Consider the following 24,792-nt stretch of genomic DNA (forward strand, 5'->3'; position numbering starts at 1 on the left):
CCTCCACCTGTACGAGTATGCAGCCCTGGTTGATGGTGCCCTTGCTCCCTGCAGAGTCCGCACCACTGTGTGCGGCAAGCCCATTGCTAGGAAGCCGGCCCTCTCAGGGGCCAGGCCCAAAGCCGAAGTCCTTGGGGGAAGGGGTGGAACAGAGTCCCCTGAGCTTGTGAGAGCAGATCCCTCCGGGTTGGGAGCTCCCACGGTTTCCCGCAGACCAGTGACGGGATGTCTGAGAACCAGACCATGTGAGGCCAGTGTGGGGCTATCAGGACCATCTGAACTTCCTCCTCCCGCACTCTCTGTAGGAGGGGAGGGAGGAGGCCGAAGGGGGGAAAAGCATATAGTAGGCCTTGGGGCCATCTCTGGGCCAAGGCGTCCGTGCCGAGGGGAGGGCTGTCCCTTCCTATGGAGGAGAACAGGGTGCAGTGAGTCGATTCTCTGGATGCGAACAGGTCTGCTACTGGTGCCCCAAAGCGGCACCCGATCTCTGCCACCACCTCTGGGTGGAGTCTCCACTCCCCCGGGCTCGGGCCGTCTCTGGACAGGCAATCCGCTGCCTGATTGTCCAGTCCCGGCACCTGTATTGCTCTGAGGGACAGCAGGCGAGGGAATGCCCACTCCCACAGGTTGTGTGCAAGTCTGCAGAGGCGAGGGGAGCCGAGGCCTCCCTGCCTGTTGATATAAGCTGCTGCTACCATGCTGTCTGTCCTCAGCAGCACGTGGTGGCCTTGTAGGTGATGCAGGAACCCCTGTAGAGCGAGTTGGGCTGCTTTCAGCTCCAGGACGTTGATGTGCTGGGAAGTCCACTGACCGCTCCAGCGGCCCCCGATTCCTGCGCCCTGGTGCACCGCCCCCCAGCCGCCCAGGGACGCGTCTGCTGACACTAGCAGGCGCCGCGTCACTGGGCCCAGCCTGCTCCCTCTGGCCAGATTGCCTGGGCATTTCCACCAGCGAAGTGCTGACTGCAGCCTGCGGGTGACTTGCACCTTGGCCTGCAGCTGTCGCTGTGGATGCAGCCCCAGGCCGAGGAGGTACCTCTGTGCCGGGCGCATATAGAGGAGGGCCAAAGGAACTATTTGGACTGTCGCTGCCATCAGTCCCAAGACTCGCAGGCACATTCTCCAGGTGACTCTGTCTCCCGGGGAGAAGAGGGAGAGACAGGCCATGAGAGCCTGCTGTCGCCCCTCTGTCAGGGACACAGTGGCGAGTCTGGAGTCCACAACCATGCCGAGGAACTGCACAGCCTGGCATGGCTCTAACCTGCTCTTCTCGTGATTGAGACGTAGCCCTAGACCCTGAATGTGCTCCAGGAGTCGGGTTACGTGGCGGTGACATATCTCCTGTGACTTGGCGCAAACAAGCCAATCGTCGAGATAATTCAGAATTCTGAGTCCTTCTCGCCGGAGAGGCCCCAGGACTGCGTCCATGCACCTCGTAAAGGTGCGCGGGGCTAGCGAGATCCCGAAGGGGAGGACGCAGAATTCGTATGTCTTGTCTTCGAAGTTGAATCTCAGGAAGCGCCAGTGCCCGTGCCATATGGGGATTTGAAAATAGGCGTCCTTGAGGTCTATTGTGGCGAACCAGTCGCCTGCCCGGATCGCCTGCTTCACTCTGGGAATTGTCAGCATCTTGAACCTCAGAGGCCGAAGAAACTGGTTCAGGCCCCTGAGGTCCAGTATTGATCTGAGGTTCCCATCCTTCTTGGGGGTGAGAAAATAGCGGGAGTAGAACCCAGCCCGCTGATCCTCTGGCTCTACCTCCCTGATCACTCTCTTTGCCAGGAGGGTAGAGACCTCCGCCCGTAGTACCCCCATGTGATGGGAGTCGAACACAGATGTGACCATCCCCGATCTCGTGAGGGGGGGAGTCCGGGCAAACTGAAGCCGGTAGCCCCGGGTCATGGTGGAGACCACCCAGGGGTCCGCGGCAAGAGCTACCCAGGCTCTGTGACGGGCTGCAGGGACCAGGTGGTGAGCCGGGTCCCGGCTGGCGTCAGGAAGAAGGCGGTGGCCGTCGGGGGGCTCGGCCCCGACCTCCGCCACCGCGCCGACCACCGCGCTTTCTATTAGTCTGCCTGGCGGCGTCCAGAAAGGTTCTCAAGTCCTCAGCGGGTCGCTGATGGCCCTTAGCCTGTGCTGTGCTACTAGCGGCTGCTGGTGGCCTATACACACCCCTGCGGTGGCCGTAGGCACGAGATGCCTCCTGTGCACATTTACGTGCCTCCTGAGCTTGCTGCAGCCGGTCGCTGGCCGTTTGGCCAAACAGGGAAAATGGCTCGATGGGCAGCTTCCTCAGACACTCTCGGTCCTCCTTCGGCAGTTTCCCAGACTGGGATAGCAGTAGATGGCGCCTTACTTGCCAGAAGACTGCCATGGCTTTGCCCGCTGCCACCCCCTGTTCTCTGAACAGTTTGGGGAGTATGTTGGCGAGATGCCTCAGCTCTACCAGAAGGTCTGGGCTAATCTCGTTGCCTATGTCCCGCATGAGCTTGCGCTGATATAGCGACAAGATGGCCCCTGTGTTGGCTAATTTCGCCTGGGCAGCCATGGCCCTATGCATCCTAGTCAGTAAATTGTCCATTATTTTACAGTTTCGGCTGGGGGTACCTGCTACGCCCAGCACAGAATTGGAGGGCAGGATTAAAGCGGCCAAGGCCCCGTCCACATTGGGCAGCTGCTCGCCACAGCCGATGTTCTCCGGACTCTCGGTGGTAGAGAGCAGTTTGCCCACCCTGGTGAGGCGGAGGGGCATGTTGGGATCCTTCCACTGTCCCTGAACCAACTTCTCAAAGTCATCGAGGATAGGTACTGAGAAGGGGGCCCTTGTAGTCTCCCCCTCATCATCAAAGAGCGAGGGGACAGGGGCTGTCCCACCCGGTTTGGCAACGACCCCCAGGGCCTTCGATGCCCTTTCTACCAGCCCCATAATGATCATGGCAGGGCGCTCACTGCTCTCTTCCTCTCCTGGCTCGGCCTGTAGCTGAGCGGAGGCCAGGGGCTCCTCCTCCTGAAATTCCTCGACGTCGACCTCTAGGTCGTCATCGTCGTAGTTATTTTCGTCGTCTTCAGGCCAGTCTTCAACTGGCTGAGTGGTGAAGCTTAAAGGGGCGGAGCTCGGCCCCCCCAGCCCTTCCCCTCTGGGACGCTTAACCTGTTGGGCAGGTAGGGACACTGCTGTGCTCTTTCCTCTCTGTCTTTTAAACAAGAGGCACCTAGCCTCTCTGGCTCTGGCTGGCAGAATAAAGCAGTTCATACAGGAGGTAGGGTCCCCCTGTGCTGTCATAGCATGAGCAGGGCCTAGACAGGACACACACTCCTCATGGCCGTCCTCTGGGGGCATACGCACCCCACATTTGACACAGGAGCCTACTGGTTCCATTCCATTTTTTTTGTGTATATATATATATAAATATATGAATCAATTAATTGACTATATATATTTTTATAGTATAGTATATATATATATATATATATATATGCTATGTGCCTATTACTTATATGCACACAACTCTCTCTCTCTATATATATATATATCTACACGTATATATACACATATGTATATATATATATATATATGTGTGTGTCTACACACAGCGTAGCTGTGTTTTCCACCGTTTGGGGGGGGGGGACTTCAGTGTAGTAGGAACGGCTACCCTGGGCTCCGTGACGTCACCCGGGATTCCCTGCGCGTCACTGCTATCTGTCCACACTGCTGTGTGGAGTTTGTTTTGGGAAATTTCGGAGGATACGCTTGCTCCGTGGCTTCCACCGTCCGCACGGGTTCCACCACGTAGTCTACGCCGGAGTGCGTGAACGGTTTTATGGCCGCAATACACTCAAGCGAGCTCTCTCTCACGAGGCGAGCAAAGTAACAGCGCTACAGACGCGGAAGTCGCCCCGGCGACAATACGACTGTGTTGTGCTGTGTTCAATGCTGGCCTGGCAGGACTGTTGTTTCGCTGCGCCACCGCAGGTCAACTCCAGCCCACGGAATATGCCCCACGGATGCGTGAATTGACGCTACGCCAACAATACACCCGTATAGAGCTCTATTCCGCTGCCTTTAGCAAGGGTTACCGAGCCGCTTGTCCTGCTGTGTCCCTCCCCGGAGGTCGACAGACAGTCAACAATACGCCTGTAATGGTGTTTTTTTGGCTGGTTACCCTGTCAGATTACAAACGAGTTGAATTGAATGAGACAACCCTGAGAGGGGCGAATGTCACGCCGGCCCTCTACCCGCAACCTGCGGTGGGTCTATCCGGTCTCTATTCCAACCCGTATTCATTTAAATTAAGTATTTTTAAAGAAAAGAAAACAGAAACCAATAATTCAGAAGAATCTGCTGTATGTAGCTGTTAGCTTCTCTGCTGTCGAGACGCCATGTCTGTCTGGTGACTAGTGGAGATCAAAAAATCAGTGTAATCACGCACACCTGGGCCTTATATACCCGTGCGTGCCAGTACAACTGGTGTGTCTTAAAGAGATATCCACGTCACAAGTGAAGTGGGGACATTCCCCTTACATATGAAATATGTTGGGTGGAGAGATGGTCTCTGATACGATAGAGAACTACTAATAATTAAAATAACACATTTTCTATGAGGTTGAGATCAGGCAAGTTGGTTGGTCAGTTAAGCACAGCACTACCATGGTCAGCACAATTAGTTTTGGGTGTGAAAGCGCCCTTTCTCTGGAAAACCAGCAGTCACAGGGGAACACTTCTTCCGGTACAACCCACTTTATCTATCTTTTATTACTATTTTCCCTTTGCACAATGGTGAACAAACAGTCTCTTTTCTTCAGGCACTGTTAGTTTATTAGAACTCATTTAATAACATTTAATTTAACATTAATATTAACAAATTATTAAATTAACCACTAACCAATTCCGAGCCGTAGCTCAGGGATTGTTTTTATTTCTCAAATTGATTAACGACATCGCCCTGTTATACTAAGTTGTTGTGTGCGACTTGTTAAAATAGCTAATCTACAAGCTCAAAACGCATCGAACTCTGCCTTGTACGAGTTTTAGATTTTTTTTTCATTCTTTTTTTTTTTTTTCATTGGGAAGATGTATACTGACATTTCCAAAATAGGGATTGATTAATAATCGGTTGATGTGTCAACTTAATGATTAACAATTATTTCTCATAATAATTTAAATGTAATAGTTCAGTGGTTTTCAACCAGTGGTCCGGGGACCACCAGTGGTCCTTGAGGGGGTTCTAGGTGGTCCCCAGCTAAATGATGGAGAGTTTGTAACGGAATGGACCCTTATTAGTTCTTTAACTTTTGAGAGTGTAAGATGAAAGCAATTTGGTTTCGATTTATGCTCTCAAATGTTTGTTAAACATCTGCATTACTTAATTTACAAGAAAGTCTACATAATTGGAGAATGGAATTGTGGACAAAATCCTATCCAACGATAACAAAATGCAAATCTAATGTCATCAAATGGTAATCCGTGGCTCAAAAGCTGAAAAAATTATGGGCCTTCATATGAAAAAGCTTTGAAAACCACTGTATTAGTTGGATTAACCGTTGCACTCCTAGATGGATGTTCTCTTCCACCCACTCCACCCTCACTACCTGCCTCACAGACATAAAAACCTGGATGCAACAAAACTTCCTAAAACTCAACTGTAGCAAATCTGAAATAATCATCATCGGCCCCCGACTCCCTCACCCGCTCCACCCAGGACTTCTCACTCACCATCGACGGCTCCCTTGTCACTACCTCCACACGCATCCGCAACCTAGGTGTCATCTTCGACCCTACCCTCTCATTCCTCCCCCATGTAAACCACATCACTAAAACAGCATTCTTTCACCTCAAAAACACCGCCCGTCTCCGCCCCTCCCTGACACCCTCATCTGCCGAAACCCTCATTCACGCCTTCATCTCATCCCGACTGGACTACTGCAACAGCATCCTCTATGCAAAAACCCTCAACAAACTACAATACGTCCAAAACTCAGCTCCCCGCCTGCTCACCTCACCTCACCCGCTCCAGAGACCATATCACTCCAGTCCTCTGTGACCTCCACTGGCTCCCCATCAAACACAGAATTGAATTCAAAGCACTTCTCACCACCTACAAGTCACTGCACAACCTGGCTCCCCCCTACCTCTCCGCCCTCCTCGAGCCACACGCACCATCCCGCTCCCTCAGGTCCAGCGATGCCGGCCTCCTTGTGATCCTCAAGAAGATCAGGCTCAAAACCTGGGGCGACAGGGCCTTCTCTGTGGCCGCCACTACCCTCTGGAATGCCCTCCCCAAACACACCCGAGATGCCCCCTCACACAAAACCGCACTGAAAACTCACCTGTTCAGAATAGCATTCCCTAGCTAATGTGTTTATAACTTGTTACATGTGCTGTTTTTTATTGGTTTTATTCTTATTTTACTTATTTTTCTAATAAAGTTGTCATTTTATCATGTCCCCCCCCCGGCCCCCACACATGTAAAGTGTCTTTTATTTATTAGAAAAGCGCTATATAAGTCCCAGATATTATTATTATTAGGGCTCTACTTCACGGCACGGCACTCCATCTTTAATAGTGTGTGTGTGTTGTGTGTAGTGTGTGTAGTGTGTGTACATGTGTGTGTGTGTGTGTGTGCGTGCGTGCGTGCGTGCGTGCGTGTGCACTTGCCCATGGCACACATATGAGTAGCATGATTGATGGTTGCTGATGGAGAATAGTTCTCGTGTTTGTAGGAGCATGAATCATCGAGTAGGCTTTTGGTTCTCCTGAGGAAGATGGTGCCTGATCCCTACACACACGCACGCACGCACGCACATATGCTGCACATATGTGCAGCATGTGGATCTAGCACATACAAATCATATAGAAACAACAAATTAAGTACAAGGTATCAGAATTATAGCCAATTTCCAGTTTTAGTAATTAATTATGGTAATTACTCAATTTCTGACGAAATGGTGACTGAGTCGTATCACTCGGCATACGGCAGAAATGGATTCAGCACATAAAAATCATATAGAAACAACACATAATGTACAATTATGTGTCAGAATTATAGCCATTTCCAGTTTTTATAGTGATTCATTATGGTAGTTAGTTACTCAATTGCTGACGAAACGGTGACTCGTATCACTTGGCATATGTCAGAATTGGATTCAGCACATACAAATGTATGCTAATTACTCAATTGCTGACGAAACGGTGACTCGTATCACTCGGCATATGGCAGAAATGGATTCAGCACATAAAAATCATATAGAAACACATTATGTACAATTATTTATCAAAATTATAGCCATTTCCAGTTTTTATAGTGATTAATTATGCTACTTGCGCAATTTATGACTAAACGGTGTGTCGTATCACTCGGCATAAAGCGGAAATGGATTCAGCAGATCAAAATTAATCATATAGAAACAACACATTAAGTAGCTTTCCTCAAGAATCCCATCAGGCATCACCTTTTTGGCATTTGGGAACCTGACTAGATTACCTGATTTGGTTCACAGTCATCAGTGGTGGATAAAGTATGCATACTCAATAATTCAAAATTCAAAATTACAAAGTACTTTTTCATTTTAATATCAATGCATTGCTCATTGTCAAATATATATAGCCTATATATTTGTTTTCAAACATGTGAAAATAGCTGATCTACAAGCTCAAAGTGTGTCACATCACAACTCGCTGTGAGGTTGTAGATTGTCTATTTCTCCACTATTCCACAGTGGTCATCACAGTCTACTGACTTGAACCCCATGGAAAATCTATAGTGGGATTTGAAGGCAGTTGCAAAACGCAACCCCTGTTACATATAGATCATTATCATTTAGTGACAGACCTCCACCACCAGGGAGCGAAAGACATTAAGGCAACACTGCGTGGCTCGTTTATTGCGCATGCGTGAAACACTTTGACCCGGAAGCAGGGTTGTGCGTGTAGCAGCCTTGGCTCCGTCTTTTATCCATTTAGATAACTTTTTAATTACTTATTTTTACACAGAAACATAATGTGTGTCTTATAGCATCATATAGCATCATTTAAATGCTTCATTTGTAGTTTTAATGTGCAAATTAAACTTTTTTTCAATACTCTAGAGGGTACTCTTATTTTGAAGAGATCGTCCACCGGAAGTCTTATATTTGCTCACTAGATTTGCCAAAAGAACAGTGCTACTTGTTTAGCTCTGGTTGTTTTCATCTTGGTGTGAAATAAACAGAGTGCTGCTAAAAACAACATAGCCATAATGGAGGTCAAAACGTGTCAAATGGAGTCTGTACGGCTGAAGATACATGAACACATGACGTGGGTGGGAGAGGACATAGTGTGTGTTTTGGACAAACAGCAGCAGAGTGGTGGTGCTGATGTTTGTTGTGTGAAGCTTGATGTCAGAGTGTTTGTGTTGGAGTGCCTCAGTTTGGCCGCTCAGGTTATGTGCAACCTCTTCGAGAGAGAGCTGGAGACACTAGAAACTCTGCTGGAGAAACAAAACAAAGTGCTGGACATTGATGTTGATATGGACATCGATCTACACACTGCAGGTAGCCTATGTGTGTTACACACATGTAATGGCAGAATTCCATTGTATTATGTTTTAATTTGATTATATGAGTGTTTGGACCCCAGGAAGAGTAGTCTTCACTGTAGTGAGGACTAATGGGAATCTGTAATAAACAAACGACACCAAACTACACAGGTTGCAGTTTAGTAAACTCTGAACAACACCAGCTTAGCTACAGGTAGCATTAAGCTAACTGAACTACATTTCCCAGTAGCTTCAAGTTCTTTATTGTTAAATATTGTGTTATAAAGTTAACAATTTAGAATTTTACAATTTAGAATAATACGTGTGTGTGCATGTGTGTGTGTGTGCCTGGTGTGCCTAATATTGCCTATAATTTTGTTATTAAACCCCGCTGGCGCCTCACATTTTGTTTTAAATGTGGTCATAAGTGGTATGGCCGACTTGGTACTGTAACTGTAGCCTAGGTGATATTTCTCATGTTATCTCAAGGTTATCAGGAAAAAAGAGACAAGAGCTTTACAACAGAGAGCCAACTATTATTATTAGGGGACTAACTGGGGCATTTTGAACATTGATGCTTGTCAGTCACAATGTGGTCTCAATTTGTGGGACGCTTGAAAAGTCTTGGAAATGAAATGAAATGATTACTATATTTACCCAGGGTATCTGGGCTAAGCTCAAGAACTTGTTTCCAGCCAGGCCCTGCTCATAGAACATTTCATCGTAGTGGTTCAATGCCTTGTTCAAGGGCACTTCAGCAGTGGTAATTTTAACGTGTCGGACCGCTGATTCGAACTGGCGACCTTCCGGTATCAAGACCGTTCCGCAATCCGTTCGGCCACCGCTGCCGGAAATGAGGGACTGTCACGCAAAGGGAGACATCTGGTCTCCGTTCCGTGAGGCAACTCACCGTTTCCATGTGAATCCTGAGATCTACATGATTCTCACTGTTCTATTAAAGCAGCTGCGTTTACTTTTTTGTCGTTGCTGTCGGGCAGAGAAACCTTGTAGCTCCATAATTCAGAAGGAGCGAGTGCATTCTCCCACACCAGCGATCAGACTGCCGGGGGGAGGGGCAGCACCTGCCGGGGAAGGTGGAGGGATTATGACACTCCACTACCACTCCAGTTCCGTGGCGGTATCATTCCGGCAGTGTCGGTCCGTTCTGCGGTGACTCCGCAACTGCCGATAACAGCCGCGGCTCCCGACACCTACTGTGTCTTCCCTGTGAGGTTAGGGTTTGGGGTAGGTTGTCGGAGACGCTGGTTAAAATTCACCCATGGCTCCTGACGTGTGCTGCCGGTTAAAAACAGCACCCGCTCTCTCTCCAAAAATTTACCCTTTTATGTTTTTTTTAAAATTTATGTCCTAATTCATCATACTACAGTGTCACCCAAAAGTAACCAAAGTATCTACAAGCTTTTGATCTGACATTTTTTCTACTTATTATAAGTGTGAAAGATAACAGTTTTGGACATAATAAGAGGTTTCCACCTGATAGCAACAATAGTATACTTGTGTTATCTATTTCAGGATCATTAATCAGTTATCAAACTGATTGGCTGTTTCAAATGTGCAATGAAAGATACTGCTTGCTAGATGTTCTTTCAGTTTGTTCTTTCATTTTTTTACTTTAAAAAACAAAACAAAAAACATTCTGGTTCACATGAATTAATTGGTTCAGTATTCTACAGGAGTGTTATGCTGTTTATAAAGTTTAATATGATACATATATTAGTCCTTTAGTCTCTATATAGTCTAGTCCTTATTCGACAAGGCTGTTCATGACACATGAACAGCCTTATCATTAAAGTTGTTATTAATGTCACATCAAAGTCTTTATTAAAGTGTTTATTATATTTCTTCATTCCAGACCAGTGTGTGGAGTCCAGTCTGCAAGTGAAGATCAGTTCTCCAGCCACGACTGTTTCTATTAAACAGGAACCTGAAGACCACCTGGATCATAGTAAGTTTAAATCACTCCATCTTTATTTGTTTTATTGGTGAAAGTGGGTCTGTACTGAGAGTGTAAAGATGAACCGATATGACTCGGTCATCGATTTTAGCATTAACAATGTGACTACATTGATGCATTGACCAAAATGTATTGTGAATGGGACGATGGTTTGGCAGTGAAAGTATTAATGGGTTCACTGAAGCTTTGCAGTTAATTCTATTTCAGTATTAGAAGACTCACTGACCTAACATTCAGCTAGTCTCACATCTTCTAAGAGAACGCTACAATGTAAACAAACAGCCATACAGTACAGACTGCAGTCAGCGCTTCATCAAAGTTCAATTTTGGAAAATGTGGCCAAAGAGTCATCTGTTGATACATTTTCCAACCACTACCACAACCACTACTTTATATAGTCTCTTTGTATTTTTCCTAGACTTTCTGCATGTTACTGTGTGTAAAGAGGAGGTTCCACCTGAAGAGGAGAGCAGCTCCAGTCTGGTCCAGGAGGAACCACAACCGCCACAGATTAAAGACGAACAAGAGGAACTACTTCGAAGACCAGAAGAGGCTGGTGGGTCAATGACTGTTGACATTTTTCAAATTCAAAAATACTGCATAAAAAATACAGCATTCAAACTGTTCAGATTTTAGCTATCTACGATTTAATTTGCTAAGTTGATAGCATCGTGGTTCATAGCTACCCCTACTGAAAGGGTCACAACTGCACAAAGAGTAATGTCTTTACTCAAACTGTCTAAATAATATAACTCAAGTGTCTTTTATACTTTTATTGTCGTTTAACAAACATACATTTAAACACATGAACTAATTATCTAGGATTGGTTTAAGGGTTAGTTTTAACCCAGTTTAGGTTAGACGTTTGGTTAGTTTAGTTAGTTAGTTAGTTAGTTAGGTAAATAACCTGCATGAATGAGACAGAAATACACATACATTCGTCGATTACAGGCAGGTTTACACAACACATGGATAACACATTATTCATTGATTATTAATAGTTTGCATTATGTATCAATAATTACCATTGGTCTAATGTGAGTTGTGTTGTTCATCGTACGGTTGGCACGAGGTGTGGACCCTTGTTGATGTTACTAGAATCTGAGCTACTAGAATCCTCGCAGGGTTTATAAAAACTCTGTTTAGTGGAGCCCGCCTTGTGGGCCGGTCTTAAACCAGCTTGGCATCAATTGGCTGCTGAGCTCCTTCCTGTGGTTGGTTTAAGACCAGGAAGTATTACAACTGACATGTGCTTTGACATGAGGCATGGGAGAAGCAGTTTGCTGGTGGAACTTACTAGTGGTTCTGGCACTGACATCCTCTCCCTTCCCTTGGGAGGCGGAGGTGTCACATTTCACACCTTCCTGTTAACTTGCTTTGCCAGCAGTAATGGTGACCTCTTGTCGAGTCAACTCTGGTATAGTACCTTCATTATTGAACAATATCAATATCATGGATATTTCCACACAAACTACTATGTCAAAGTTTATGCCATGTTTTATTTGTTTTACTTTTTGACTTAATTCCCTTTTCCAATGATTTTATATTGAATATAAATTTTATTTTCACCTGATGGGGACAATTATTTTAGCACTTAAAACAACTAGTGACTGCTCCTTTCAACTGAACATGGCATGGTAAAGTTTGATTTGATTACGTGGTATAATGAAAGGTCTTTCTACTGGCCAGAAGTGAGAAGACTTTGGGACACGTGGAGCGCTGTCCCGGTGTTATTAGTGAATGTACTTCCAGCTTCCCTGCATTGGCTGATCTGAGCATTCGGGAGGGTTTGTAGCGTCCGATAACAAGAACGCAAGAATACAAGAACGCAAGCCCCTAAAAACATGCTCACCCCCGGTGTGGTAGGCTACTCAAAGGACCTATAACATAAAATTCAACTTTTTCAATTTATTTTGTGTTTTTGGGGCTCCCATATGTGTTTTCTATCCCCACAAATAACCAATTGTGAACAATCAGGCTTTCATATCATATACAGTAGGTGCTTTAATGGAAATTGCTCTCAGGAACAGCTAAACTGATTTTGTCCTCATCGTGATCAATGTCACCCTACTTTGTATAATTCCTCCTCTTCTTCAGTCTTTAGTTCCAAATTTGCATTTCCACTTTGTTTACAATGTCCACCATTGTTGATTTTCCAAGTTGGCATGGAATGGAAACAAGCCTGGTTTTATCTAGCATCAGTATTATAATGACTCAAATATTAAATAATCTGCATATCAGCACCCCACCACCTCAGGACATTGTGGTACTGCAGCTAAAACTGCTTTCAAAGTCCAGAAATAAATGACAAGGACTGGTTATATCAGAGTGGTGATTGAGGCTCAAACCATTAGAAATAGCTTTGAGGGACATAGACAATATGATATTAAATAGCAGTTTTAAAATGCTATTTGCGCTTTAAAGCTGCAATATGTCAACATTTTAATGACCTTTTTTATTTATTTGTTTGGTATTCAGACAGCCAGCAATGGGTGAAACTCTCCCCCCAAAAATGTCTCTGACACATATAGGGGCCGCAATCTGCATTCAAATATTGTACTAGAAGCTTTGTCATTGGTCGATTTGCCTGTCCTGATTGGTTAGTCATTTCGACCAATGACAAAGCTTCTAGAAAAGTCTTTGAATGCCGATTATTTTTGGAAGTGTTTTACTCATTGCTGGCTGTCTGAATACCAAAAAGAATAATGTCATTAAAATTGAGAAATATTGCTTATAGCAGCTTTAAAGGAACGCAATCAGGTGTGAATTCATGAGTCATAATTTGCAAGCAGTGTTTTTTGAAACATCAAAGATAACATCACAAAACCCCAGCCGCCAGACCACAAACATGTCAATAACACAAAGGCTATACTAGTGCAGTGCCATATCAACATTCAAAACGAGGCGTTTAAGTGTAAATGACAAATATGCTACAATCGATAATATGGCGTCTCGTTCTTACACCTTTGTTGCCTTACCTAAAAGGACAGTCATGACAGTACTGAAGAAGTTCTGACGACAGTGTCACTCTGCTGAAAGATAAAGTCCACAGCGTGTCTCATCACAATGCACTGTGAGCTTGCTTGTAGGTCAGATACTTTCAGCGAGCAACGCTGCCATAACACAAAATAAGCCTGAAGTGTAAAGCCAAATGTATCCTTTGTCATATCACGGGGTCCCGCACCGAAAATAGCCACTCTACAAGCTAATCTGGTTGTCCCTTTTGAATATTTTGCAGGGCCTTTGGTCCTAGTACGTACATAGTAAACTACATAGTACACATACACTAGTTAACTGGCTTATTAGACAACATTTGGGACACTGACGTCATTATTTAGTTACACCAAACTAATCACTCAGCTGATACTGAACCCCCTGCTGAGTTTCACAGCAGCGGTGCCACCAGTGTACCCTGGCTGTACATTGACATCCGCTCTGTTGAGCTACTACATTACCCCCCCCCCCCCCCACACACACACACACACACACACACACACACACACATACACACATAGTATGTGTGTATGCAACTAGTTTGTTTGTTTTGTTTTTTGTTTTGTAAAGTGTCCTTGGGTTTCTTGAAAGGTGCTATATAAATCCAAGTTATTATTATTAATATTACAAACCTCTAACAATACTAAGATATAGACTATACCATCCATTTTACCCAAGTCAGACATAACTCTAATTTAGCAGAATATTAGGATTCCGGGACTGATATATGGTACAAGGAAGCCAGTGAGTACGTATATGATTATGGGTACAAATTTGGATTATAGTGAAAAAAATTATGATTTGACACCAAGATCATTCAAATAGGACAAGTTTATGGGATTTTATTGCGAAATGCAATATTACTGTATATTCAATGGTGGCCATCTTGAAAAATGGCCGCCATCTTGAAATTTGATTTGGCCAGATGGTTTTATGAAAAGAGCAATCCCTAAGGAGTATGTGTGCCAATGTTGGTGCTTGTATCCGCAAGTGAACGATTCTCCTGTAATTTGCACTTTATCTACCCTACTATAGCATAACACCATTTTATTTTGTTTTTCTAGACTTTCTGCACGTCCTTGTGTGTAAAGAGGAGGTTCCACCTGAAGAGGAGAGGAGCTCCAGTCTGGTCCAGGAGGAACCACAAGCTCCAGAGATGAAAGGGGAACAAGAGGACTTACTTCAAAGACCAGAAGAGGCTGGTGGTTCAGTGTTGACATTACTAGCAGTGAAAAGTGCAGAAGATGATGAAAACAGAGAGACAGAGCCTGTGGCCGGCACCTCAACTGTACACATGCAAACACAAGCTGATGTAGAGGACTGTGGAACATCACAATCAACCATTGACAACCAGCTCCTCTCTTCACACTGTTCTGAATGTGCTACTGAAGACAGTGATGAGTGGGGGGAGACTAGGGGAGATCACTCGGCTTTAAACACACTGAAATCACAAAACACACAAAATGTGGGAGGACAGCGCAAGCTGTCCAAGGACCTGAAATCACCGAAACAAACTGACTCCATGAGGAGTCACACAGGGAAGAAAAGTTTTAATTGTACAGAATGTGGAAAAATGTTTAATCTAAAGTGGACTTTAAAATCACACATGAAGATTCATACAGGCTTTACTCAGGTGGGTCATCTAAAAACACACATGATGACTCATACAGGCGAAAGGCCATTCTCTTGTACGGTATGTGGTACAGGCTTTGCTCAGGCGGGTAACCTAAAAACACACATGATGATTCATACAGGCGAAAAGCCATTCTCTTGTACAGTTTGTGGTACAGGCTGTGTTGACACAAGTAATCTAAAAACACACATGAGGATTCATACAGGCGAAAGGCCATTCTCTTGTACAGTTTGTGGTACAGGCTTTACTCAGGCGGGTAGTCTAAAAAGACACATGAGAATTCATACAGGCAAAAAGCCATTGTCTTGTACAGTTTGTGGTACAGGCTTTACTCAGGCAGGTAGTCTAAAAACACACATGAGGATTCATACAGGTGAAAGGCCATTCTCTTGTACAGTTTGTGGTACAGGCTTTACTCTGGCAAGTCATCTAAAAAGACACATGAAGACTCATACAGGCTAAAAGCCTTTAGTTTAAGACATAATGATCATCCTAGGATCATCCTAATCCTAGGATGACAATGATGCAAAAGCAGAGGAATTACATGTGTATTCTGACAATATCAACATGACAGAATAAAATACCCATTAATAGTTTCTTGTGATGGAGTTTAATTTGCATCTTGTGTATGGATGTTATTTTCTATTCAACTTGATGGAATTTCATTTTTATCTTTATCTTGCATTATTCCCTCCAGCTCATAGGTTACTGGTAGTACAACATGAGCATCAGTGTGTGTCCACATTTGTCAGTATTTAACAAGTCATATGCATTAACATTCATGCAATAATTATGTTCATTGATATGCAGTAAATGATGGTGCAGTAAAGTGCTCACAAGCTGCTGGGTTTGTGTAGATCAGGGGTGTCCGCTACATCTTATAATGTACCTTTGGACCATAACAAAGCCACATATGCATCACAGTTACGATTCTATTTAACTATCATCGTCATTTAAAGCTATATTCAGTGATTTGAGGGATTTCGGAAAACCCCTGTCCGCTAGGAGGCGCCTCCTGAAGTTATTCCTCCATGATACGGAAACAGAGGTTTTTGGCTACTAGCTACCTATTGGCATCGAACATTTGCCATCGTATTGGCCAAGCCCATTCTGAACGGGAACCCCTTTTGGTGTTTTAAGCATTATGCTTTAGCTATAGAATATCTACAAGCTCATAGCGCAGCATCGAGTGCCGCACTACGAGCTTGTATATCTGCTATTTTTTTTAAATCGTGAAAATGTGGGTGCAAATCTATGAATATATATTCTTTCAGAGCGTTTTTAACTCAAATCTTTGCTTCTGGGAGGTCCCTGGAACAACATATTTTCAGATTGGTGTCTGTGGCCAAATACAGATAATTCCAGGTGTCCTTGATATGGAAAGGTTGAGAACCACTGACATAGAAACATGGGTTTTTCAGAAAACTGTTAGAATTTAGAAGCCTTTTTTTAAATCGTCCTCAGGTCGGGTGTTCCTTTCAATTCCGCGTGGGTTCGCATGCGATGTAGTTATCCACACTAGTATATTTTCTAGTAGAGTCTGTGACTCTACTAGAAAATTGAAGTGATATTTTCTTTAACTTGTCCTCCCTCCATACGGAGTGTATTGTGAGTAGGTGGGAAGAAGCTGTTTGCTTCAGTCACGTGAATTCCCTCAGACCGCTGTGCGCAGCAGGTGGGATTGGTTTTTGTTACTTGCTATTCTGCTATTCCCTCTCATACGTGCGCGTATGGTGAGTAGACGTTTTCGGCTAATATTGTTATACATTTTTGCATACTGCTATTTGCTACCCCTGGTGCTACGCTGTCCGCAGCTGGCAGGGTTGTTTTTTTGTTATGCTAATTATTCCCTCTCATACGTTCGCGTATAGTGAGTAGACGGTTTTGGTTAATATTGCTATAAAATTTTGCATACTCCTATTTGCTACCCCTGGTGCTACGCTGTCCGCAGCTGGCAGGGTTTCTTTTTCGTTATGCTAATCCCCTCTCATACGTTTATGTATAGTGAGTGGATGTTTTAAGTTTCGCATATTATTACCCCTGTTACCACACTGTTCGCAGCGGGTTGGGTTTTGCGTTCTGTTCCCTCAAGTACGTGTGCGTACGGTGAGTAGGGTTGTTTTCCTTGTATATTGCGGCCCCTGATACTGCGCTGTTCGCAGCTGGTGGGGTTCCTGCATATCCCTCGGGTGCATTCGCGTACTGTGAGTAGGGCGGTAATTGAGCTACTATGGCTCCCTACGTCTGCTGCTGTTGTCAGGCAGCCATGGACCCCTGTGATGGCCACCGAGAATGTCCCGTTTGTTTGGGCAGAGCCCATGTGCGGCGGGACATTGAGGACCCCTGTGATGCTGCCATCAACTTGCCCTATACCGAGAGGGCTGCAGGCCTTTTCAGTCAGCCAAGACTGCATGAGGTGGAAACCTGATAGCACAGGGGTGTCGCTGTGGCCTAACCCGGCGTTTCTGCCCAAAGTGATTACTCCGCAGACGGTGAACCGAGTGCTGGAGATTACGGCATTGCGTTCTGCTCTGGGCCCCCAGGAAACTGGAGGGCCTTTCTACATTGTGTCCAATCCGAGCACTTTGTGCTTACATGGATCGCACACAGGCCAAACGAGGCACAGGCACGCAGCTGTTTGTCTGCTATGGGGGCAAGAGGTTGGAGCTTCCCTTGTCCAAGCAACGGCTGTCGCATTGGCTTGTGGACACAATCTCGGCGGCCTATGTTGATCTAGGCCAGTCGGTCCCTGAGAATGTGGTGGCCCACTCCACAAGGGGGTGGCCACTTCTTGGGCTGCACTAAGAGGAGTGTCCATGGACGACATTTGTGCAGCGGCTTCATGGACTGTGCCTTGCACATTTGCGACGTTCTACAGACTGAACGTGGAATCCCAGCTATCGCTGGGTTCCACCGTCCTGCTTGCAGCTGCCCAGCGAGATGGTGATGGGGCTGAGTACCCTTTTCCTCGCGACCCGGTTGGTATAAGTCATCCGTTGTTATGACCGTAGTGACGGTCAGAGTGAGGTCGATATAGATCGTAAGTTATGTCTATAACTATGGATCTATGAGACCGAACGATGACCGTCACTATCTCCTGTCGCTCGGAACGTTCTGAGGCGTTCGAGGCTGGAGGCGGAGCCGGGCATAACTTATACGTGTCACAGTATGTGGCTCTGTGTTACCATACTGTGGCTGTGTGTGGGCGTCGGCTTTCCTCCCAGCTTCCAGCCTTGGCACACCTGTCTGTGGTCACCTCATCGCACTCAATTGACACACCTGCCGGGCAGTGCCGGCCATCAACTCTTCAGCCCTGACAGTATTTAAACCCTGGTCTTCACTCCCCTCATCGCCAGATCATTGTACAACCTTTCATGGTAGTAGCTTGTCTCTAAACTAGTGTTTACGTCCTAGTAGTGAAGTTATAGTTTAGTAGTATTCCAAGTCTTAGTTCGTAGTATTCCTAGTGTTTTGCTCCTGTGTGTTTCCTGCAACTCAAGCTCTTCTCCTCTCCTCCAGAACCCAGCTCTCCTTTTCATCCGCCTGCTTGTTGTCTGCCTGCCGCCTGCCCTGCCTGCTCTTCTTAGCATTCATTTCAGTTTTGTTTTATGCAACCTTCCCATTCACTTATTGTGAATAAATACTTTAACTTGGTTCCTGTGTTTGGCTCTGCTTTTGGGTTCAACTTTGTGGGCATGACATTTTTGATATATTGGTCTCGAGAAGAGGAAGATGAGGACATCATTCGTTGTTATGACCGTAGTGACGGTCATCGTTCGGTCTCATAGATCCATAGTTATAGACATAACTTACGTTACATCATGTTGTAGTCATTGTTTTGTAGTCATCAGGCCGGAACCCTCAATCTGGAACTCCCTTTCCCTCAAACCGGAAGAATAATACCTTCCCAATAAAATTGTCACTCATCACCCGCTCCCGTCCCGGCTACTTGTATCAGAGTATATCTATATTGCAGTATTTATACTTTTACTCATGCGAGTACTTCTTTCCACCACTGCATATTATGGCACCGGGTGCAGAAAATGGACCCAGCGGGTTGCCAATGAAAGGTACAGAGAGAACATGGAATTCTGGAACTGGATTCATTGGAACACATTTTTCTTTTTTTTGTATCCATTTCCTGAGACGTAACCGTTTTGGACATACAAGGTTTCTCCACCCGACAGTGGCACTGGCACTAACCTTTACCCAAGTGCAATGAATTGCTAACGAAATTTGCTGTTGTTCTTTAGAAGTGACTCAAACCATTGTTGCAGTGCAAATACAGTTAAACACAATGTAATCTCTCTCTCTCTCTCTCTCTCTCTCTCTCTCTCTCTCTCAGCCCCAGGACTTCAAACATACCCAATCGTTCATGCTGTGAGAAGCAGGTCTTCTGTTAGTTAAGTTTTGCTTTAATGTGCCAACACTGGATTTATTTTTATTCTCCTTCATTTTTCTATTTTTGGACTCAAAAGAAGGAACTTCTTCGCCTCCTCCCCCTCACCCAGTGCAGACACCATATTGTTGTCAATCTAACACCCAAACTTGTTTTGTTTTTTTTAAGGGCCCCTGTAACTCTGAGAGAGTGCATATGGACCTGTAATGGACCCGTAAGGATCCATTTGGTTCCATTTGTACACTCTCAGAGTTACAGACCCGTAAGGGTCCATTTGGTTCCATTTGTACACTCTCAGAGTTACAGACCCGTAAGGGTCCATTTGGTTCCATTTGTACACTCTCAGAGTTACAGACCTGTAATGGTCCATTTGGTTATATTTGTACGCTCTCAGTGTTGCAGACAAGTAAGGATCCATTCGGTTGTATTTGTACACTCTCAGAGTTACAGACCATTTGCAAAGCGCTCAAGGAACCCTGAGGGTCCCCGGTCCCCAACTTTTGAGAAACACTCTAGTGGATGGGTAGCGACAAGGGACAAACAGGTCATCAAGGTTTTAAAAAAGTATACTGTTGCCATTGCAGTGGGCCCATGATGTTTACTACACTTAACATGGCTCAGTGCCTCCCCCTAGTGTTCAAACGATGAAAGTGTGTGTTGTTTTGTGTTCCCCCTCGATGAGCAGATGACTGGATTTGTATTTTATTTATATTTTTTACGGAAGAGTGGGGGCCTGACAAGTATGAGCGCCTCGTCGTTAAATTGCCAATGTTTCCCAAAATATACTAATAATAATTTTGGAAAATGGTCTGAAGTACGTGATTTGAACACATAACAGTACAGCCTTTAAATATCATTGATTGATTGATTGAAGAATTTATTAACAGTTTGCAGAATTACAGTACATTTCAAGCACAAACTCAATACAAAGGCTGTTAACTGTGAGTGGACGACCCAATTAAGCATTACACTTGTTTCCAATAGGGTCCACCATGTTCAAATCATCAAAACATTTAGAGACGTACAAATAGACACTTCTATAGACAGAACAGGAATTCATCATAAATGAATTCCTTAAATGTGCCCAAATTGACTGGTTTAGCTACAGGTTTTGTGTAGAAGTGTAGACACATTAGGCCTTCAAAGTCAAATGTTCAAGCACGTTCAAATCATATATAATTTACAAATTGTCCAAATTCTTAAAAGAATTGCGGGGGGGGGGGAATTGCCAATTTCACATTGAGATGCCCACAATGTTTAGGTGCCCACTCGTCTCGCGAAGCCAGACAACTATCCCACAATCTCCGAATACTACATACATAGAGACTAGAGACTATATGATGGAGGCATTTGAAGATCGTGGGAGGCGAGAGTCGCGGCACTACAGTAGGTAGGTCTTCCATGTGTCCCTTTTATTTACTCTCTCTGCAGGCCAAAATTATGAACTACCTACGCGTTCCTTTACCAAAGACTGTCTTTTTATCGAGGAAAATTCTTTACCTACAGTATTACACACACTATGCGAGACTCGAAGGGAACGCGTTTTTCGCCGTTAACTTAAAAAGCCATAGGGAACAACATCTTAATTACGCAGCCGTTCATTCCCACTTCTGCCAGTCAGTATACACACGTGCCATTTATTTACCTCGTTCTTGTTACGTCCCCGTTTGGTGGAAACCTTGTATACCGTTCAGGAAATTTAAATAAAATAACCTGTGTTGCAATTAGAGATGTCCCTCCTGATCCTGTTTCTTTTTTCTTTTTTTTGCTCCCAATCCGATTCCGAACATTGGATTTTGAGTATCTGCCGATACCGATTTTTTTTCCCGATCCGATATTCATATTTTTATAGAACACTATCCATATCACAACAGTACAACATCTCCATCGTGGAGATTGTCATTTATGGTGAAATTGTCCTCGGTCATACACTTATTAACTTTTGTTGAGCTGCAACTTCAACGCCATGCACTTAAAACCTTCCATACTTGATAAAACAGACCTGTAAAGAGTATATTTGGTATTTCTCTCTACACTAAAACATTATTAGTATTAGGTCAAAACATAGCAGATCTACAACTTCACAACGTGTTGCAATGCAACGCAACGCATTGTGAGCTTGTAGATCTGCTATTTTTTGGCAAATGTTCCTCCCCAGATTAGGGATGCTGGGGGTTCAAGTGGTTACAACAAAAATGGTGTTGTATGCATATTTGTATTATCGCGATAATATAGTTAATCGCAATCATTTTTGCCACAATAATCGTGAAATGTTTCCAAAAAAGGCCTATCTACTAACTTGTAGACCGGCTATTCTTGCGACTTTTGGGTGACACAGTAGCATGAGGAAGAAGGGCATTACTAAAAAACATAAACATTTGAAATACAGAGATACAAGGTTTCTGCCCAACATAAACGATAAGATATCTGACAGTATTTTGTAGGGCTGCACAATGTATTGTAAATATGCAGGATTGGATTTTCTGGGTGTTATTTTGCCTGTGCTTTTGATATCCCTAATCCCTACCCTCTGGTCATACTTTTTATTTTATTTATTTTTTAATGTCCAGTTGGACATTGTTTATTTTATTTGAAACATATGAGATCAGCCATCATCACACTGATGAAGGCTGGATAGCCGAAACGTTTGTCCTTAATTGTTCAAATATGGAATAAACTTTTTGAACTGCAGTCTTGGTGTGTGTGACCCACTACATTTATTTTGATATGTTTTGAATGGGTAGCGCACCTATAGTCAGAGCGCGGTGGTCATATGAAGAGCAGAAGAACAACTTCAAAGTTCCAAAAAAAGCAATGTGATTTGGCTGGTACCAGTGGTGCCTATGGTAGTCATAGGGGACTAGTAACGCAGGATACCTTGAAGGTCATTGCAACAGGCATCACCGCTTGGTTCAAATCTCGTGCCGGCGAACAGTCAACGCCAGTGTCCTCACACATTCACACACCAATGGTGGCAACCACTGGGAGCAATTTGGGGTTTGGAGTCTTGCTCAAGGACACTTGGACAATAACTGCAGTGGTCTGTGTCGTCCAGGGCAGGGTGGTTGAAGTCCCTTACATGAGACTGAGTATGGAACTAGGGATGTCCAGATCACCAGATCTTTTCTTTGCTCCCAGTCCGATCATTTGAAAATGACGTGATCGGCCCAATTTCTGATCACGTAATCTGATCGGGACAACCCTATATCGAACTCATAACTGCACATGATGTTCACAAACCAGGGCAGGCACCTCCAGCAGAAAACGAACCTCAAAACCATTGTTGAATCTTTGTTATGAAGATTTGTTTCTCAGTCAGTAGGATGTAGATTATTTTGCTTCTGAGAGAGGCTGCCTGATAAGTGTGGTTACTGCAGGATCCATGTTGTCTTTCTAATGACCGTGTTAGTTTGATTACTTTTTTTAATATATTTTTGGAGGGGAAATGAGAAGAACAAGGATCCATAAACAATTAAAAAATAATTATTAAAAATAAATGAAAAAAGTAATCGAAAAAACAGACACCTCACGTATTTGATCCTATCAGTCATTGAAATTTCCCTTAACAAATACTACATCATATATTTTTGGATTGCTCATTAATTGATCATCCCATTACACAAACACACAATAATTGTATGTTGAATTATATGACTAAGAAATAATAAAAAAAAAAATTAAAAGGCCACTTCACCCCTGACACCACCTGATCTTATTTGAATGATGTTTAGGACACTAGAAACACTTTTCCTGGGTTCTTTTGTGTGTAATCTCTGTTTTCAGATATCCTGGACAGGAATTCATGTGAAAGTGAAATTCAATCAAGTTTGTACCTTTATTAGTGATATTAGTATAATATTTATTTAATTTGTTTCAGCATAGTGGTGGACGCCATCTTTAAATGGTCCATTTTGAACGCGTGAATCTCGTTTGCGTCCGAGCATAGGCATGGTAACGCCCCACCTGCCTCTGATTGGCCTACCGACACTGCCCGTCTTGACCACTGTCCTCCGAGGTGGATATAGCTATTAGGAGTAGGGATTCAGCAGACTAGCTGAAGACAATGTCGCGTACATTTTGAAGGCTTTCATTGACCAACAATAATAATAATAAGGGAAACATGATGAGAAATGACTAATGAGCAAAGTAAAAGAATATGGAAATGTAATTTATAATGAATATTATTATATATGAATATTACAACCCCTATCACACAGGAAAGTGTATTTATGAAACTAATAATACAACAATCAGCTTAAATACCAAAATAGACGTGATAGACATGTATAAATAGGCCAAGCATGTAGGTAGGCACTGACTGTGAATAAGGACAGTTTTTATAAAGTGATGCAAAGTGTCATGAATGGCGGACTCATCTTCAAAGTGCTGTCCCATTTCTTTCACAACAATTTGGAGGCGCCCTTGCAACCTCTCACCCTCAAGCACTTACAGCTGACGTCACTAAAGTCAATGAGGGTTCAGGGCTCAGGGCTTGAGGGAGGCAATTGGGATTGGGCCCTATATACGCGCTACCGGCAGTGTTGTGAGGCCCCACAGCTTTCGGACCTGCTACCTGCCTGCTCAGAAGGCTTTAAATACCCCTGTCACTTAATCTCTGCCTCCCTCTAGGGGTTACATAAAGATGGTGCTGGAAGCAGCAAAGATATTTTTGAATGTGGAAGACATAAGTGCTGAAGAACTGGACAACACATTGAGAGAGGGGTGTACCCTGACTCAGCCAAATGCGGCTGAAAAATAGAACCGAACTAGAAAAAGTGCCCTTCTGGGCACAGGTCTCCACCAGGAGGATAGGATTGTGTGTGATGTTTGGCAAAATGTTTAGGAGTAATATAAACATGTTTATTTGTGTGTGTGTGTGTGTGTGTGTGTGTGTGTGTGTGTGTGTGTGTGTGTGTGTGTGTGATGCGACTTGGCCTGTTGTAGCGCCACCATGAGGCTGATTTAAAAACTGTCAAGTGGCATTTCTTCCTCAGCCTAGTAGTGGGAATAGGCATGCACAGTTTCACCGCAATCGGACGCTGCGTTGAGGAGTTGTGGCGATTTGTATAAAACGGGTACAAAACAGGCTACTCCTGAAAACTTTAGAAGCCAATCGTAGCCAATCAGGATGGATAATTATGAGAAATCAAACAAATCACATGACTATGGAGGGAGAGCATGTGTACCGATTTGCGTGAAATTTAGATAAAATCTGAAGGAGTAATATTAGAAAATGTGTTTTACATATGTCGGCCTCCTGGTGGCGCTATAAAGAGCAG

General features: G+C 44.2%; 1 protein-coding gene across 1 annotated transcript; it reads left to right on the plus strand.

Annotated features, from left to right (window-relative positions):
- Nucleotides 1-8,168: 8,168 nt before the first annotated feature.
- Nucleotides 8,169-18,750, plus strand: LOC306917721 (uncharacterized protein; the record flags this gene model as incomplete). Its single annotated transcript, XM_079530622.1, has 5 exons — nucleotides 8,169-8,528; nucleotides 10,386-10,478; nucleotides 10,906-11,043; nucleotides 14,546-15,114; nucleotides 18,634-18,750. Exons 1-5 carry the CDS (start codon nucleotides 8,234-8,236, stop codon nucleotides 18,748-18,750), a joined length of 1,212 nt encoding a protein of 403 aa, XP_079386748.1. The 5' UTR covers nucleotides 8,169-8,233.
- Nucleotides 18,751-24,792: the final 6,042 nt, after the last annotated feature.

Source organism: Electrona antarctica (assembly GCF_951216825.1).
Source record: "Electrona antarctica genome assembly, contig: SUPER_24_unloc_2, whole genome shotgun sequence".
Classification (NCBI taxonomy): domain Eukaryota; kingdom Metazoa; phylum Chordata; class Actinopteri; order Myctophiformes; family Myctophidae; genus Electrona; species Electrona antarctica.